This window comes from Chelonoidis abingdonii, chromosome 3 (assembly GCF_003597395.2).
Source record: "Chelonoidis abingdonii isolate Lonesome George chromosome 3, CheloAbing_2.0, whole genome shotgun sequence".
In the NCBI taxonomy this organism is placed as follows: Eukaryota; Metazoa; Chordata; order Testudines; family Testudinidae; genus Chelonoidis; species Chelonoidis abingdonii.
The window spans coordinates 67,566,920-67,583,525 of NC_133771.1; the positions used below are offsets into that span (position 1 = coordinate 67,566,920).

General features: G+C 40.3%; 1 protein-coding gene across 2 annotated transcripts in view; it reads right to left on the bottom strand.

Moving 5' to 3' along the window:
* ME1 (malic enzyme 1) overlaps nucleotides 1–16,606 on the bottom strand; it is a 366,579-nt gene that overhangs the window by 286,660 nt on the left and 63,313 nt on the right. For both annotated transcript variants that reach the window (XM_032806059.2, XM_032806060.2), the window contains exon 2: nucleotides 14,026–14,159. In XM_032806059.2, coding sequence (XP_032661950.1) covers nucleotides 14,026–14,159 — 134 coding nt within the window. The remainder of the gene's footprint in view (nucleotides 1–14,025; nucleotides 14,160–16,606) is intronic.

Below are 16,606 nucleotides of genomic sequence, written 5' to 3' on the forward strand. Positions count from 1 at the left end.
TTAACTCGATATTAATGACGACGTCGTGTGAACGGATACAGCGTTAAATCGGTATATCGGCCATTAAACCGATTTAAAGTCGCAGTGTAGACCTGGCCTTAGAGAGAGAATATCAAAGTTTCAGACAGAGCAAAATACACTCCATTTCCTAATAAGGGCCCAAGGAAACAAGGCAGTCTAATAGCATGCAATGGGTGGTATAAAGCCTACATAAACACACACATACAAATGCATAGTGTAATTTTCAAGACACTTGGTAATGCCCAGTATGTATCTGAAATTGACATTTAATTAGCCTGTGTGTATTTAACTAAACTTATTAGGCGCCAAGTTAAGGAGTCCTGAATAAAAATCACAAGAAAAGGAGGTAGAAAGTGAGAACCAAACATTGCGAAGAGTGAGGCTACAGGGATTGTGAACTGCCTTTTCAGAGAACATCATTGTGTTCTGCTCTAATTGAACCACAGTTACAGTTCCAATAAAGTACTTATTTCATTTTCAGAACCTACGATTGTTACTTTTTTCCCCTGGCCATAAGACACCTAAGAACTCAATACTACTTTGTTGTTATGAAGGGAATTTAGCTACAACCGTAATAAGCAGAGTACAAGAACCTATTTATTTATACAGTTTTGAGACTGAATATATGGTTTACATTTTCACAGAAGTATATTAATAAATATAAGTTACAAAATATTATTGAAGGTAAGACATTCAACTAAAACCTCTTCATACAAAATGGCCGGATTGCACTTTTTCTCAAGACTGTTAATTCACTCCTATAACTAAAACATGTAACCAAGGTAACATGAGTCTTCAGAAAAAGAAAACCAGATAAGAAACATAAGGGAATCAGGCATACAGAGGGACACACACTAACAGCCTGGCACTCACTTCACTTGTGAATATAGACATTAGAAATGTGATAAGAAAAAGAATAAAAGATCAAATTACTATCAAAAGACATAGAAATAGGTTTCTAAATTCAATTACAGGAGAAGAATTATATTTCATCATTAACTTCTTGACTGATTTCAATGTCCCAGATAAAACATACAGACATACTCTGTGCTGTATCACATATTCAGCATATTAAATGTTGGCCTTTCAAAGCACAGCACTTCAACATTCAAAGTCTACTGCAAACGGCTTAAACCACAAAAAATAGTATTTACATAATATTGCAGCCATACCACTATGCGCTGTGAATTCATTACATCTTATATCATAAGCAGGCCAGGCCAGTAATTAGATTGGAATCCTCCAAGGAATGTCTGTATCAGGTGCTGCCAGATATGGCGTTGATGAGTTAGCAGACAACTGATAATTCAGTAGACATTACACTATAAGGTATTTACATAACCCCACATTTATAGTATCTGAGTGTCTCAAAAATCTTTCACGTTTTCATCCTCACAGCACCCTTATGAGCTGGGAAGCACTTATCCCTTTTTTTTTTTTTTTTTTTTTTTTTTTTTTATAGACGAGGCACTGAGAGTCTAAGTGACTTGGCCCAAAGTCACACAAGAAGCCTCTGGCAGAGCAATTGCACCTGGATCTCCAGAGCCACAGGCTAGTGCTCTAACCCATAGACCATTCTTCTCACCCCTTCAGAGTTTCATCAGTATCATATGAGTGTTTAGACAGGGCTGGTTCTACTGTTTTCACCACCCCAAGCAGCACACCCAATTGTCACCGCAGACTGCGGGGGCAATCCGTGTGCCGTTATGGCGGCATGCGCGTTTCTGCGGTGGTGGCAATTTGGTGGCAGTTTCTGTCTTCAGCCGGAAGACAGAAGCTGCACCAACGCGGACAGCTGAACATAGAAGCTGCCACCGAATTGCCACCACTGCAGAAACGCACGTGCCGCCCTAACGGCACACGGACTCCCCCCGCCGTCCGCGGCAGCAATTCAGCTTGCTGCTTGGGGGCAAAAACACAGGGACTGCCACCCCTTGCAGATTGCCACCCCAACCACCTGCTTGGGATGCTGGTGCCTGGAGCCAGCCCTGTGTTTAGAGTATGAGCAAAGAGTGCAAAGATGACAGAGAGTCATCTCCCTCACAGCCAAAACCTGGTGCATTGACCCAAAAAGCTTCCAGTCACTAGGACACAAGCAAAGGACTCCAGGAAGTCGATGCCAGGATCACCATTAGAAAAAAAATACAACTATAAAACCAAAATCACCACACTATGGTATCTGAGATCTCAGAATGTTTCACTTTACTTAAGATTTTACTATGTGGTAACTGTGAGCAAACTCCTCAGCCTGCCATTCATTTGCTTTGGAAGCGACCTTCTTTCTTAAATATAAAATCAAGACCTCCAGACTATGCGAGCTCACTGAAGATATGATGACATTGTATAGGTATGGACATTAATCATGGTGTCATGGCCAAATTCTAACTTCAGTGCTTATGCACAGCAAACACAAAATTTCTATAGTTTCAGCTGGAAAAGGCATTCTTTATGTCCAATCCTAACCTGTTGTGTAGCGTTATTGTATACCACTGAACAGTTATGTTTGACCTAGAGATGGTTGTACTTCATCTGAAATGCAATGGCTGCGTGTAGTCTGTAAAGCCCTCTGTGAGGAGGGTTATGTAAGCAAAATTATCATTAAGCAATCCTTATACTGTATAGTGAGAGAGCATATAGCTGTGCAACTATAGCTAATCTTAATGACACAAACATTCCATTTCACTTTAGAGTTGGATGCCTGCTCTCCTGCATAACAGTCAGAAAAGAAAGGTTGGGGAGGAGAAGTGCCTACCTAAAAGGTATACCGACACCAGTGATGGGTGTGGTATAAGAAGCCAAGGAGACTACATAAGAACACAGAAGCAGCCAAGAACTGGCATTTTGCTAGCACAGAACAGAATTTAAATTCAAAAAAGTTTTTAAAGTTCATTTCAGACTGCAGAACCCACAATGCCCGAGTGGGTTCTAAGCTCCACACAACAAACTCGCCCCGCCCCACTGAAGAGTCAATAGAGCTGGAAAAAAAGCAACAATATTTTATTCCGTCTTGTTGAGCAACAAAATTACATAAGAATGGCTATACTGGTTCAGACCAAAAGTCCATCTAGCCCAGCATCCTGCTTCTAACAGTGGCCAATGCCAGGTGCTTCAGAGGAAGCAAACAGAACAGGTAATCAAGTGATCTATCCCCTGTCGCCCATTTCCAGCTTTTGGCAAACAGGTTAGGGACACATGACAAGAACTGACTCAAAATTTTCATTTTAAATAATGGCTGGTGATGACATATGATTAGGGTTGGAAGGATTAGTATTGTGTTGGTTACTGTCCATTTCACAATACACACACAAACCAACTTAAAAGTATTTCCATCAATAACAATCAAAATGTGCAGATAGGCAAAGTAAGAAAAATGATGCTTGAGAACATAGAATGTGATTTAAGGATATTCACTTTGTATATTTTGATATGTGATGTTGACAATTTGTGCTTTAACATTCATGAAGTTTTAACGTTATAAAATCAATATCTACTGTCATTAAATAATTATTGTCTGATCTCATAATTTCCCACAACTGTGAAAATTTAACTTGATAAAAATAAAACCCATAACTTTGTGCAACTGTGAAAATGTAAACAGATAAAAACAGAAAAAAGCTTAAAATAAATATTGATATTATCTCTCAAAATTATATTAAAAAAATAAATTCTGCCAAGCCTATCTACTATCCATTACCGAACGTCTTGATCTTGTCTTCCTGCAAACTAAATCAACTACTTCTTGTCATACTCTCAGTGGACAGGAAGAACACGTGATCACTGTCCTCTTTGCAGTGAAGTAAAAATGTTCTTTTATTTTAAGAAAATTTCTCTAAATTGCACTATTTTTAAGCATAAGTGGTCCTATTTCCAACTGAAAATAAAACTAACAGTTTATATTTTTCTATGTGCTTGATGAAAATTAGTCTTTAGAATTCAATTATTTGTTATTTACGCCACTTTTCATCAGCATGCTTAGATAGTTAACAATAGGAATCATTCTTAACTCTATCATCCAATTATATGAATACTGAGAACAAATATTTTGTCCTACACATAATACTGCTTTCAGATTCAAAAGGGCTATCTCTGGTAAAATGTTATTGTGGCTTCATGTGGGCACCTCCTTCCAGGAACATGGGCCATTGGTGTACCTAAGCCAATTATTTCTTTAGTGGGGCATTTGTGGTGTGCCAGACCCAGGGCCAGCTCCAGGCACCAACATTCCAAGCAGGTGGTTGGGGTGGCAATCTGCAAGGGGCGGCAGTCCCTGTGTTTTTGCCCCCAAGCAGCTTCTATGTTTAGCAGTCTGCGAATTGCCACTGCCGCAGAAATGCGCATGCCACCCTAACGGCACATGGACTGCCCCCACTATCTGCGGCGGCAATTCAGCGTGCTGCTTGGGGCGGCGAAAACAGTAGAGCCGGCCCTGGCCTGACCTGATATTACTCTGAGCAAGATGATTTTCTCTTCAATTTCTCCTCCCTCCCCTTGCACTAACTAAAGTTATCACACAGGTCACTTTTAGAGATTAATTGATAACTTCTTTTAACATTGTTCAGCTATGCCAGAAAGAGGGCAGGAGCCACTGGATGTGGTTTAGTTAGGCCTCAACTTTATTTCTAGAAGTCTTGGAGTAGCCAAAAGATAAAAAACTGTCCAGTGCAGGTAACTCCATAATTATTTACATATACCCAGGAGACTGCTGGAAGCCTCTTCCTTCCCCCAATCCTCACCCCCAACTCATCACCCCAACCCCTGGAATGAGGGTTACAGGGTACCCATCAGGTTGGCTCAAATGCCCGCTGTTGCCATGTACCCTGCATGCTGGTACAAGAGGGTGGGGCTACCCAATGGCCCTCAGTTCCTTCCTCCAAAATAGAGGGCAAGATGGGTGGGTTGTGGAATGGATATGTGCAACACATCCCGAAGAACAACAGTTACAGATAGACAGATAACCGTTTTTTTCTTTAAGTGATTCCACATGTCCACTCCATGACTGAAACAAACACGAATGGAGGTAGACCCAGAGACTACCTGACAGTGACTGTAAGACAACCTGTCTACACCTGGCATCTTCTCTGGACTGATGGGAAAGGGCATAATGAGAAGTGAAAGTGCGGACCGATGACCAAATCGCTGCTTTGCAAATGTCTACTATCAGCATTTGTGCCAAGAAAGCTGCCAAAGTTGCCTGTGCACTAGTAGAATGTGCCAATACTTTCGCTGGCGGGGTTATATCTGCCAATTGGTAACAAAATGAATGCACAAAGAGATCCACTATGAGACTCTCTCAGTGAAAACTTGTAGGCCCATAGCTCTGTCTTCAACCACAACGAACAAATGTGAGGAGGAACTAAAGGACTTGACATGCTCCTGGTAGAAAGTTAAAGCCCTTCTTACGTTCAGCGAACCAAGTTTTTTCTCATCCCTGTGCTCATGAGGTTTTGGGAGTAATGTTGGCAAATGAAAAATAGAGACTGCTTTTGCGAGACATTTTGCATGACAGTGGAGATAAACTTTATCCTCATATAGGGAGCTTCTGACACTAGGACTCTCTACTCACCCACCCTTCTGGCTGCAGTAATTGCCACTAGATATGCTACCTTCATAGAGAAGTGAAGGATAGAGCAAGTTGAAAGAGCTCAAATGGTGGTCTCATCGATTTTGCTAGGACTAATTTCAGATCTCAAGGAGGGATGGGATCTTGTATGTGGAGGTACAATCATACTAAGCTCCTTAGGAATCAGGTGAGGATGGGGTTGACGAAAAGGGATGTAGTATCCATAAAGACGTGGAAGGCCAAAATAGTTGACAGAAGCACTCTTGTAGAGATAATAGTCAAAGTCTGTTTTAGATCTAGAAGATAGTCAAGTACAAGATCCAGGAATCTGTGCTCTGGAGATACACCTTTTCCAAATGGATAAGTACTTTGCTCAGCCAGGTAAGTGTTCCTAGTTGAGGGTTTTCTGCTATTCAGAAGCACTTTCTGAATGTCCTTCAAGCAGGACTTTGCAAAGATTGTCAACCATGAAGCATCCATGCTGTCAGATGGAGAGCTCAACAGTTGGGATGGAGCAGCTGTCTGGGGTCCAGTGACATTACGTCTGGTACCAACATAAGAGACAGAGGAGGTTTGATTGACAAGGTTAATAGGGTCAAGTACCAGTGTTGACAAGGCCACACCAGTGGTCCAAGGATGAAGTGAGCATGGTCTTGTTTGACTTTGAACATGACCCTGGGAAGTAAAGGAATTGTAGGAAAGGCATACAGGATGGAATTCTTCCAAGACAGGAGAAAAGCAGTCAGTCAGTTAGCTTGTCTGAGCCTTGCCCAGGAACAGAACTGACGGCATTTTCTGTTGCTTCTTGTTGCAAACAGGTCCACTTGGGGAGTGCCCCAGAGCTGGAAGATGGACCTGGCCACATATGGATGTGGTGACTACTTGTGGTGATTGCTGATCTGCTAATGTGTTCTGTTTTCCTGAAAGGTAAGCAGCCCTGAGATTAACCAAGTTGGTTATACAAAAATCCCAGAGGTGAACTGCCTCCTGGCAAAATTGAGTTGACAGTTCCTCTTCCTGACTATTTATATAAAACACGGTCACCAAATTGTCCATCACAATTAAGAAATTCTTCTCTACTATGTAAGGGAGGAAGGCTAAGCAAGCTAGACTCTTAACTCCCTGACATTTATGTGTTTATATTTTAAGATGACCAGACATCCTTAATCTAGAGGGACCCAGATAAGTTGCCCAACCCAGGGATGATGGGGGGAGGGGCAAAGGGAATCCCCACATAAACTTTCAGACGCTCCATCCACCAATTCAGAGATGACAAAATTAAAAGTTGGCACTCAAACCACTTTGCTCCCAATCATCACCATTTAGATATACACTGATGCTAGCCATGCCTGCAGCTTTCTGAGCTGCACCCAGACATGCTGAACTACAGAGTTACATGCTACCAGGTGACCCAGAAGACTGCGGTAGTTTCATGCTGCTGTGAATGGGTATGCTTTAAGTCACAGTACTAGGTCCCATAAAGTTTCGAAGCTGACTTGTAATACAAAGGCTACTCCTGGGAGAATTCTGCGCCACAGAACATGCAGCATTTGCACAGAAATTAATGTTGTGCATGCAGAATTTATTTTTTCTCCCACAGAAATGGGCTGCAGAGTTGCTGGTCGCCACTAGGGGCCATTGGACCGGGCAGAGACCAGCTCGTGAACACAAGACACTCCGGGTGAAGTGGGAGGGATAGGAGGAGCTGGAGGGTTTCTGGCAGCTGCAGTTCCTCACATGCCCTGAAGGAAGGAGGCAGTGTGCTGGAAACCCCACACAAGCCCAGGACCCAGCATCAGACTGTTTCTCCCTCTGGATCTCTGCGGGTTAGGGGGTGCAGGTGTCTGGGCTGGGGGGAATCCCGCAGCTGGGCTCTAGGTGGGCTGCAGTTCTGGCTGGGGGATGCCCCGCAGCTGGGCTCTGGGGCATAAGGAGGGACAAGTGTCTGGCTGGGGGACACGACACAGCTGGGCTCCCGGGGGGCAGGGGGAGCAGGTGTCTGACCCCCACTGCTGGGCTCGGGGGGGGTTGTCATAAGTAGATAGGGAAGGTAAGGGTTAATTTTCTTTCCCTGTAAAGGGGGAACAAAGAGAACCAAACACCTGACCAGAGGACCAATCAGAGAACTGGATTGTTTAAAGTCAGGGGCGGGAATTTGTATACTCGGGGTCTTTGTTGTTCCTCGGATATGAGTAAACAAGTTTTCTTCTAACTCCATCTTATCTCAAAATATCTACCAAAAGTCTGTAGTACAAAGGAAACAAAGTAATTCGCGCTAGGGGAAGCGTAGTTGGTTGTGATTATATACAGATGTGGATTGCTGGTCTTTTGTTGCTTCCTCGGCTGTGAGGGACAAGTTATCTTGCAATTCCTATATCTTCTTTCTCATTCTACTAAAAGGACAGTAAGTACAAAACGGAAACAAAAGTAAAATCGGCAGATATGCTTTGCTTTGTACTTACTGTGTGGTAGATTGGCTGGTCTATTTAATTGGCTAATTTTTTAAATCAGACATGGTGTTCATATTTTCTTAGTAGAAGCCTGTATTAATTTTTATGCAAGTTTATTATTCTGTATATTTCTCTCTCTATATAAACGTCTCTTCTTTCCAAAACTTGTGAAAGTTCTTTTTCTAGTAAGGCAGAGAAATTGAAACCTCTGTATCAGGTATCTGTCTCCCTCACAGGAAGGCAGAAACGGGGAAAGGCAAAGTCAAGCTATTGGTATTTTGCATCTCAGTTGTCCTGAGGGAAAGAATGCTTATCTCTTGGGAAGCAGAGAAACAGGTTATCTGGAGGTCCCCCCCAGGGGAGGGTTGGGGACACCAGAGAGAGGAAAGGGGGGTCAGGCCTATCATATCTGACTCTGGGCAGCCTATCAGATCTAAGATGGAGATTAGCTTAGAGACTTCATGCTAGTACCTTATTTTGAATCTAAGGTTCAAATCGAGGAATATTACAACAGGGGTGCACAGAGAAATGGGTTTCTTTAATTCTCTATTCTGGGGGACATTTTTTCATCTCTGTATTTTTACAGGACAGTTCCTGTGACAGGTATTTTTAATAATAAATTACCAAAAAAAAATGAAACTGGTGTGATTAATATGTATTATTTTGACAAATAATATGCAGAATTGAAATATATGCACAGAATTTAATTTTTTGGGCAGAATCTCCCCCAGGAGTAAAAGGCCTGGCCTCAATAGAGTCTAAGACTACCCAATGAACCTATTGCCTGTACCAGCTTCAGATTTGATTTCAAATAGCAAATAATGAGAATTTTCATAATAGCTACTATGCAGGCTTAACATTTTCAAAATGAACACAAAGCCACACTTATATAGAGTATTACCAACATGCACTATTTACCCTTCATTAGTATGAACAAGTTCCTCCTCTACCGTGTGGGTCTGCGCTTTATAGGCGGATTTGCTCACCTCAGTGATTTCCCACAGTCTGGATGAACTCCTCCTGTGTCTGATCAGGAGTTGGGAGGTTTGGGGGGAACCTGGGCCTGCCCTCTATCTCGGGTTCCAGCCCAGGGCCTGTGGATTGCAGCTGTCATATAGTGCTTCTTGTAAACAGCTGAACGACAGTTACAACCCCCTGGGCTACTTCCCCATGGCCTCCCAAACACCTTCTTTATCCTCACCACAGGACTTCCTCCTGTGCCTCTGATAAATAACCATTGTACTCCGTAGTCCTTCAGCAGCACAGCCTCTCACTCTCAGCTCCTTGTGCCTCTTGCTCCCAGCTTCTCACATGCACTTCTTCTTCTCTAGCTCCTCTCTCCCTGACTGGAGTGAGCTCCTTTTTAAACCCAGGTGCCCTGATTAGCCTGCCTTGTTTGGCTGCAGGTGTTCTAATCACCCTGTCTGCCTGAATTGGTTCTAGCAGGTTCCTGATTACTCCAGTGCAGCCCCTGCTCTGATCACTCAGGGAACAGAAAACTACTCACTCAGTGACTAGTATATTTGCCCTCTACCAGACTCCTGTACCATACTGGCCTGGGTCTGTCACATTAGCTTTTAAAGTGTTGACAGAAGTTTTGGACAAGTAAACAAATCTGAAAAAATCAAATATTTCAAAGTCTAAAAATAAAGTTGCTGTCAAAAATTTTCTTTTTATTTATTGCTCTGAAACTGCCCAACTAAAGCAGAAATCAAATGTTATGAACCACACTGAGAAAAGATAAAAGTTTGGGCTTCACTGTAGCCAATCCTAATTGGCATGGAGATAAAGTATATTCTGAACTGATTAAAGTCAGCTCTGTTGAAATTATATACAACTATAGTTGCAATCTTCATGTTCATAATTAGTAAATGCAGAAATGTCCACCAAAATGGCAGCAGTAGATATCTTTATGTTATCTTAGGAAAATTACTTTAAATATATGCTATGTTAAAGATAAAAAGAAACTGTTTCCTTTGCAGGTTTGTATTACCATAAAAAAAATAATCCGTTCAGTTCATTCTGGAGTAGCTGTTCCCATGCAACTTGACTCCTATACGAGGCATGTACATATTAGTTATGGCTAGGTAATTGAAAAGTAGTTTAATGTGTAGGAAAAAAAATACAAGGGAAAGTATGAAAATCTATAAAAGAATACACAGGAAGTGTTTCTTTATCTTCTTCATTACTTTAAAACGCTTAAAATGAAATAAACACAGATGTATAATATGTAACAGAGATAGGGACATATTGGTGAGGCAATAGCTAAGAAATGAATCACAAGAAAAAGAAAAGGCAAGAACACAAGTAAAATAGTACATTGTTTTCCCCACTTGATTATCCATGTAGGAAATCACACGCAGCCATATTCACCAGTGATACGAATGGACATAAATCCACTGAATGGAAAGATGGAGGCAGAAAAGTTATTGGTAAGGAAAAAGTATAAGAAGTGAAATTTTGCAAAGAAAAACCCAGAACCCTGCACTACAGTGAAATTAAACATTAAAATTTATAAAACGGGACTTTTTTTCAAATTACAGTGTCCCTGGATCGTTTCCCAATTTTCCCTCATTACAGAAGGATGAAAACTCCAACCCACCCTGAACTTTGCTATTCCAGGCTCACATCTTCAACTTGAAAGACAAGATGGATGAGGTAATATCTTTTATTGGACCAACTTCTGTTGCTGAAAGAGACAAGCTTTCAAGACAAACAGAGCTCTTCTTCAGGTTTTCTGGAACCAACACAGTCACAACAACACTGCAAACAACAATTAAAGTCCAAAGCTCTCTGGGTTTCCTAAGACTATTTCCCCCTATTCCCCAAGTAAAACAAGTATTTGCTTCTCTGTCTTATGGTCTCTGGGAAACAGAGGAAGTAAAGCTGTTAAACAAACAAAACAAAACAGTTTCCAGATAAGAACAGACGAAGCGAAAATCATCAATACTGAAATTATCACTGTTGTTTCTATGAGAAGCTTCTCTACAGACATATATCGACTCCCAGTTCCTGCAATTACCTTGCACTTCCACCTATGTACTCCAAATTAGCTTTCTGGGAGACTAATGTGCTTCAAATGTTTAACAGTCTTGCTGATTAATCATTGCCATAGAACTCTGTCCTGAAACTCTTAAGTTTTCTCAGCTGGTTTCTCTCTTGCACATTCTGGAACCTCAAATGGGTAACATCCCATATCAGACAGAGCCTCTGGTCTATATCTTCAGGAGATACTTTAAATATTGTATCATGGGCCAAAATTCTATCATTGTTTAAATTCAGCAGTTCCTTAAATGCTTGGAAGTCAACACCAATAAAAATGTTCCATGCTTCAAATTTATGATCATGGCAGGAAAAGAAGCACTTTCTTCCAAAGAAATTATTCAGATGTATTTGTGGTTAAGAGGGAGAGGAGAGAGGTAAAACTAAATGAGGCTCTGTTAGCTCCTAATTTTTTTTAATTAAAATTGAAGGAACTGGTTGCTGCAGGGATAGATTATGAATATTTCAGTTCTTCTCTATAGCAGTCACCTTTTATCTCAGAATCTTCTTTTAAAGTGCACTGAATTTGTGTAGGGGCTAATGCAACAGTCCTTACACAGCCAAATCCTCCAGTGATTTCAGTGGGAATTTCTGATTTAGACCTGCAGGGTTGTGCTCCATATGTCCTTTTAAGATATATGTATGATTAAAAGGCACTCAAACATCATTTAACCTAAAATCCAGATCCCAGATCTCAACAAGTGTAGCTGGCCCAAACACTGGGGATATATACAAGTTGACAGGAATAACGGAAGTAGCTATGCAGGATACATACAGAGCCCTCTTACCCCTTTCTTTACCAACCCTGCCCCTGTATGGTTGAAGAGATATGAGAAAAGAAATCCATGGATTGGCCATTGCCCCATGACCATTCAATATCACATTCTTTCCTATACCCAGCCACAACAAGCACTCACAAACAACAGGGCAACATGCAATAGTTGCATATCCCCTGTGAATCTCCCCAACATCCAGCCCCATCTCTGGGCTGGGCCAAATGTGTTTTGTTGCCCAGAGTGGAAAACATTTTCAGCATCTGCCCGAATGGCTGAGCTAAAGACCATCTGAGGCAGAAGCAGGTTGAGTTGGCATCTTCAGAGATTGATGATTAGGGAAACTACCCTGATCACCCATCTCCTAAGGCTGGCCCTGCCCAGTCCTTCTGCAAGGGAACCACACCTATTTAGCCTCATAGGGTATGTCTAAACACTGCAATTAAATTCTGCAGCTAATTCATGTCACCTGACTCAGGCTGGTGGGGCTCAGTCTGCAAGCCCAAGCCCCACAAGCCTATATCATCTGACATGGGCCAGCCACCCAGCATTTAATTTGCAGTGCAGACATACCCATAGGAGCCAACAATACAGAAGAGGGATGGATTTGCCCCTAAAGGGCACATTTTCTTTTTAATTTGTGTCATGATTTTATGATATTTGATACTGTTTAGGTTTTTTTAAGGTGAAAATCCAATTTGGATTCCATTTACCATAGTTAAAGTTATGATTCTGTCACATAGGTCCTGGATTCCATGACTTTCCAAGACTCTGTGACCTCTTCTGGGGCAAGGCTGGAGCAGCTGTCAGCCCCAGGGGTGCCAGAGTAGCAACTAGGGTTAGGTCAGCCCCACTGGGGATGGTGCAGGGCTGGAGCAGCAGTCAGCCTCCAGGCCCACTGGAGCAGTTGGCTGGTGGTCGGCAGGTGGGCTCACAGAGCAGCATCCAGGGTTGAGTCATCCCTGCTGGGACTAGAGAAGCAGCAGTGCTGAGGCAGGTACCAGAAGTCAGCCCTCTGCAATGCTCTTACTCTTAATGACCCTCCCACAGAGTATTTTTATTAAAAGTCAGGAACAGGTTGTGGGCTTCTATTAATTTTTCTTTATTGCCCATGACCTGTACCTGACGTTTAGTAAAAATACATGTGACAGAATCTTAACCTTAACCACAGTTCTGGTAACAATCCTTCCTAAGACCATTTAGTCAGGAGAATAAAAATGCAACAGGAGCTAGGGACAGTGCAATAAATAACTGTCCATCTTGGTTGTGTTTTTTTCCTCCCTCTAAAAATGCCACATATAGTATATGGTGACTTTCCAAACACCATGATGAGCCAATGTCTTTTTTACATTTTAATTAGAAAGCTGAAAGTACAGCCTGTAATACAAATTAGACCCCAATCTTGCAACATCTTTCTTATGGACAGGTTATTGTGTGTGTGCAGAGGGTTCCCTCTATACAATATATTGCAGGTCTGGGCTCTTAGAAAATAAATTTTATTTTAACATGAAAACAGATTGCAACTAAGTTAAAATGTGATCAAACAAGATTTAAATGATTAAAATATTAATACTTTGCACATTCATAACAACTCCTATCTAAAGATCTCAAAATAATTTACCAAAACTACTGCTAATAGTGAGCTCAGATTTTATGCATATAAAATATAAATGGGTAATAGGGTGAAAACTAAAGAGTCAGTGATAACACAATCATTTAAAAAAATCAATTTTATTAAATATATTCTATTATTTCTCTTCAGTTATATTTTAATTATTAGGAACACTGTCCTCAAAACTGAACTTTGATTCAGATGGGTTCATTTGCTCCTGCTTACTACTTCCCTAGCTTGTTAATGGGGAAACAATTTTCATATAAGAAAAATCAAATATTGCTATTTCAGTTGAGAAAAAAAGGCAGGAGTTGAATATTAGTAACCAGTTTTTACAAAAACTGCTCTAGCAACAAAATGTATGCTGCTTGTTAATGTAATGTTTTTCATCCATCTTTAAGCATCAGAAGCTTTTTAAGTCCTCAGTTAAAAAACAGGATAAATGTAATATTAGAACATGGTTATTCATCAATATCTGCAACATTTCCCCTGAATACAGTCACAGAGAAGTGAAGGAACTGAACAATGATTTGGGAAAAATGATAAGGTCATTTAGCAGTACTTTACCTGTCTAGGTCAGATGTTTGTCTTTCAAAATTCACGAGAATCCTTAGAACCTGGACATCTTGACTGAGAAAGCAAGGAGGCAATAATCCATGAATATTCAACTGCTGTCTCTCTTCCAAAGTAAAAGCCATGCCCTGTGTAAGAAGTGCATGACATTACCATCAGGATAATTCAACAATGGAAAAAGAGCACATATTTTTCACTATCAAAATATCCCATTAACTGAAGGGAAACCTCCCCCAAAAAACAACAAAAAACACAATGCTATCTACCTATAATAGGTATTTCAAAAGCACCATCATTCTATTATCCAGGCTTAAACTCAACTCAGTGCAAACTTTTGAACTTTTAAAAAAAATTGGCACACAGATCATGGCATGACAATATTACAACATCTTCACCCCAGCATCAGTAGGTCACAGTCTTCTAATACTGAAATATTATTCCTAGTAACTCCTCTAAGAAATAACTGAACAATCGAAGAAATAATTGAATTCCTCTAAGAAATATGAGAAGCACTCAATTACCTCAAAAGGTAGAGCAATGAATAACCCAAATGCCTTCACACATTCTTCTTTAACATGAAGATTTAAGAATATTTTCATTTTGTCTACTAGTGAAAACAATTATGCTTTCTAATATTTAGAAATCTTTTAAGATCTCTAATGAAAATAATAGCTGAAAATTCACATAAGCAATGCAGTGGCTGCATTACAACCCACTTGTTTCTCTATCAATTTATTTACATAGGACCTGACCCAAAGTTCACTGAAGTCAACGGAAAAATATCCATAATGACGCCAATGGACTTTGGATCAAATCCATAGTTTTTATCCTACTGAATTCTTAACTATACTAAAAAGAAGTGAAAAGGTATTTTAAAGGTTCACTGATTTCTTACAGGTATCCAGAAAAGTAGTTTAAATTAAATGAAATTATTTAATATATTCTATGTAGACTGGATAGGCATGTGGACTATTAAATAAAGATTCCTGTTAGTTTGACTATAATGTTCTTTATGTAGCAGGCTTTTAGTACAGTTTGCACTGAAGCATTTCTATTATTTTGACTGTAAGTTAAATATCTTAGTAAGAGAAGACAGGTGCTTTTCTAATCTGTCAAGAATTTCTGCCCAAACAGTACACAATGGAAATTAATGTATTATCACTTCTGCTATATAAAGTATGCCTTTTTTCCCCTATCTTTTGTTTGTATGAGTTGTCTGAAGAACCTGAAAACTATGTAAAATACTGCTAATGTACCTAATGACCACCTATGCAAGTCTTTCTAACAAGTATACATGGTTGCAAAACCCGTTTTCTTTTTCCCTAGATTGTGACTGGATTCATATGGGGCAATAGATCCACTGTTTCACCTGTAGGACAGATACACAAGGCATCCACTCTTCTCGATTACAATAATTATTTTATTTATGTCTGCACAGAAAAATTGATGGTCAGAACATAAAAAGGTTTGAGTTACCTTTTTGTGGAACAGATGACTCCAGGTGACAACGATGTGACCACCAGGAGTAATTTCTGAAAACACCAAGGCTTTGTTTCCATTAGACAAATTTAACACAGAATATTCACTGGGTGAATTGGTGACAAAATGGCAGATGAAATTCAATGCTGATAAATGCAAAGTAATGCACTTTAGAAAAAATATTCCCACCAATACATACAAAATGCTGGAGTCTAAATTTGCTGTTACTACTCAAGATAGATATTGAGTCATCCTGTATAGTTCTCTAAAAATATCCATTCAAGGTGCAGCAACAGCCAAAAAAGCTAATTGAATGTTAGCAAACGTTATGAAAGGGATAGATAATGAGATAGAAAACATCATAATGCCGTTACATAAAACCATGGTATGCCCACACTTTGAATACTGCATGCAGTTCTGATCACCTCATCTCAACTGGAACTGGAAATTGGAAAAAGTGCAGAAAAGAGCAATAAACGTGACTGGGGTACAGATCATGGCATAGAAGGGAAAAGCTTAGTGGTCTGAGCATTGGCCTGTGAAATCCAGGGTTGTGAGTTCAATCCTTGAGGGGGCCATTTAGGGACCTGGGCAAAAATCTGTCTGGGGATTGGTCCTGCTTTGAGCAGGAGGTTGAACTAGACAACATCCTGAGGTCCCTTGCAACCCAATAGTCTAACAGTTTACATATGATGAAAAATTAAAATGACTGGTACTATTCATCTTAGAAAACGAGATGACCAAGGGGGGATATAATAGATGTCTCTACATGAATCACGTAGAGAAAGAGAATAGAGAAATGTTATTTACACCTTCATATAAAAACACAAGAACTAGGGGGCTCACAATGAAATTAATAGACAGCATTTAAAACAAACAAAAGGAAACACTTCTTCACACAATGCAAACAGCTTGTGAAACTCATTGTCACAGGATGTTGTGAAGGCCAAAAGTACAAATGGATTTAAAAAAGAATTAGATAAGTTCATGGAGGGTAGATCCATGAACAGCTATTAGCCAAGATGCTCAGCGAGACAACCCCATGCTTCAGGTGTCCCAGAAGATCATACAAGATGACAGGGGATGGATCACTCAA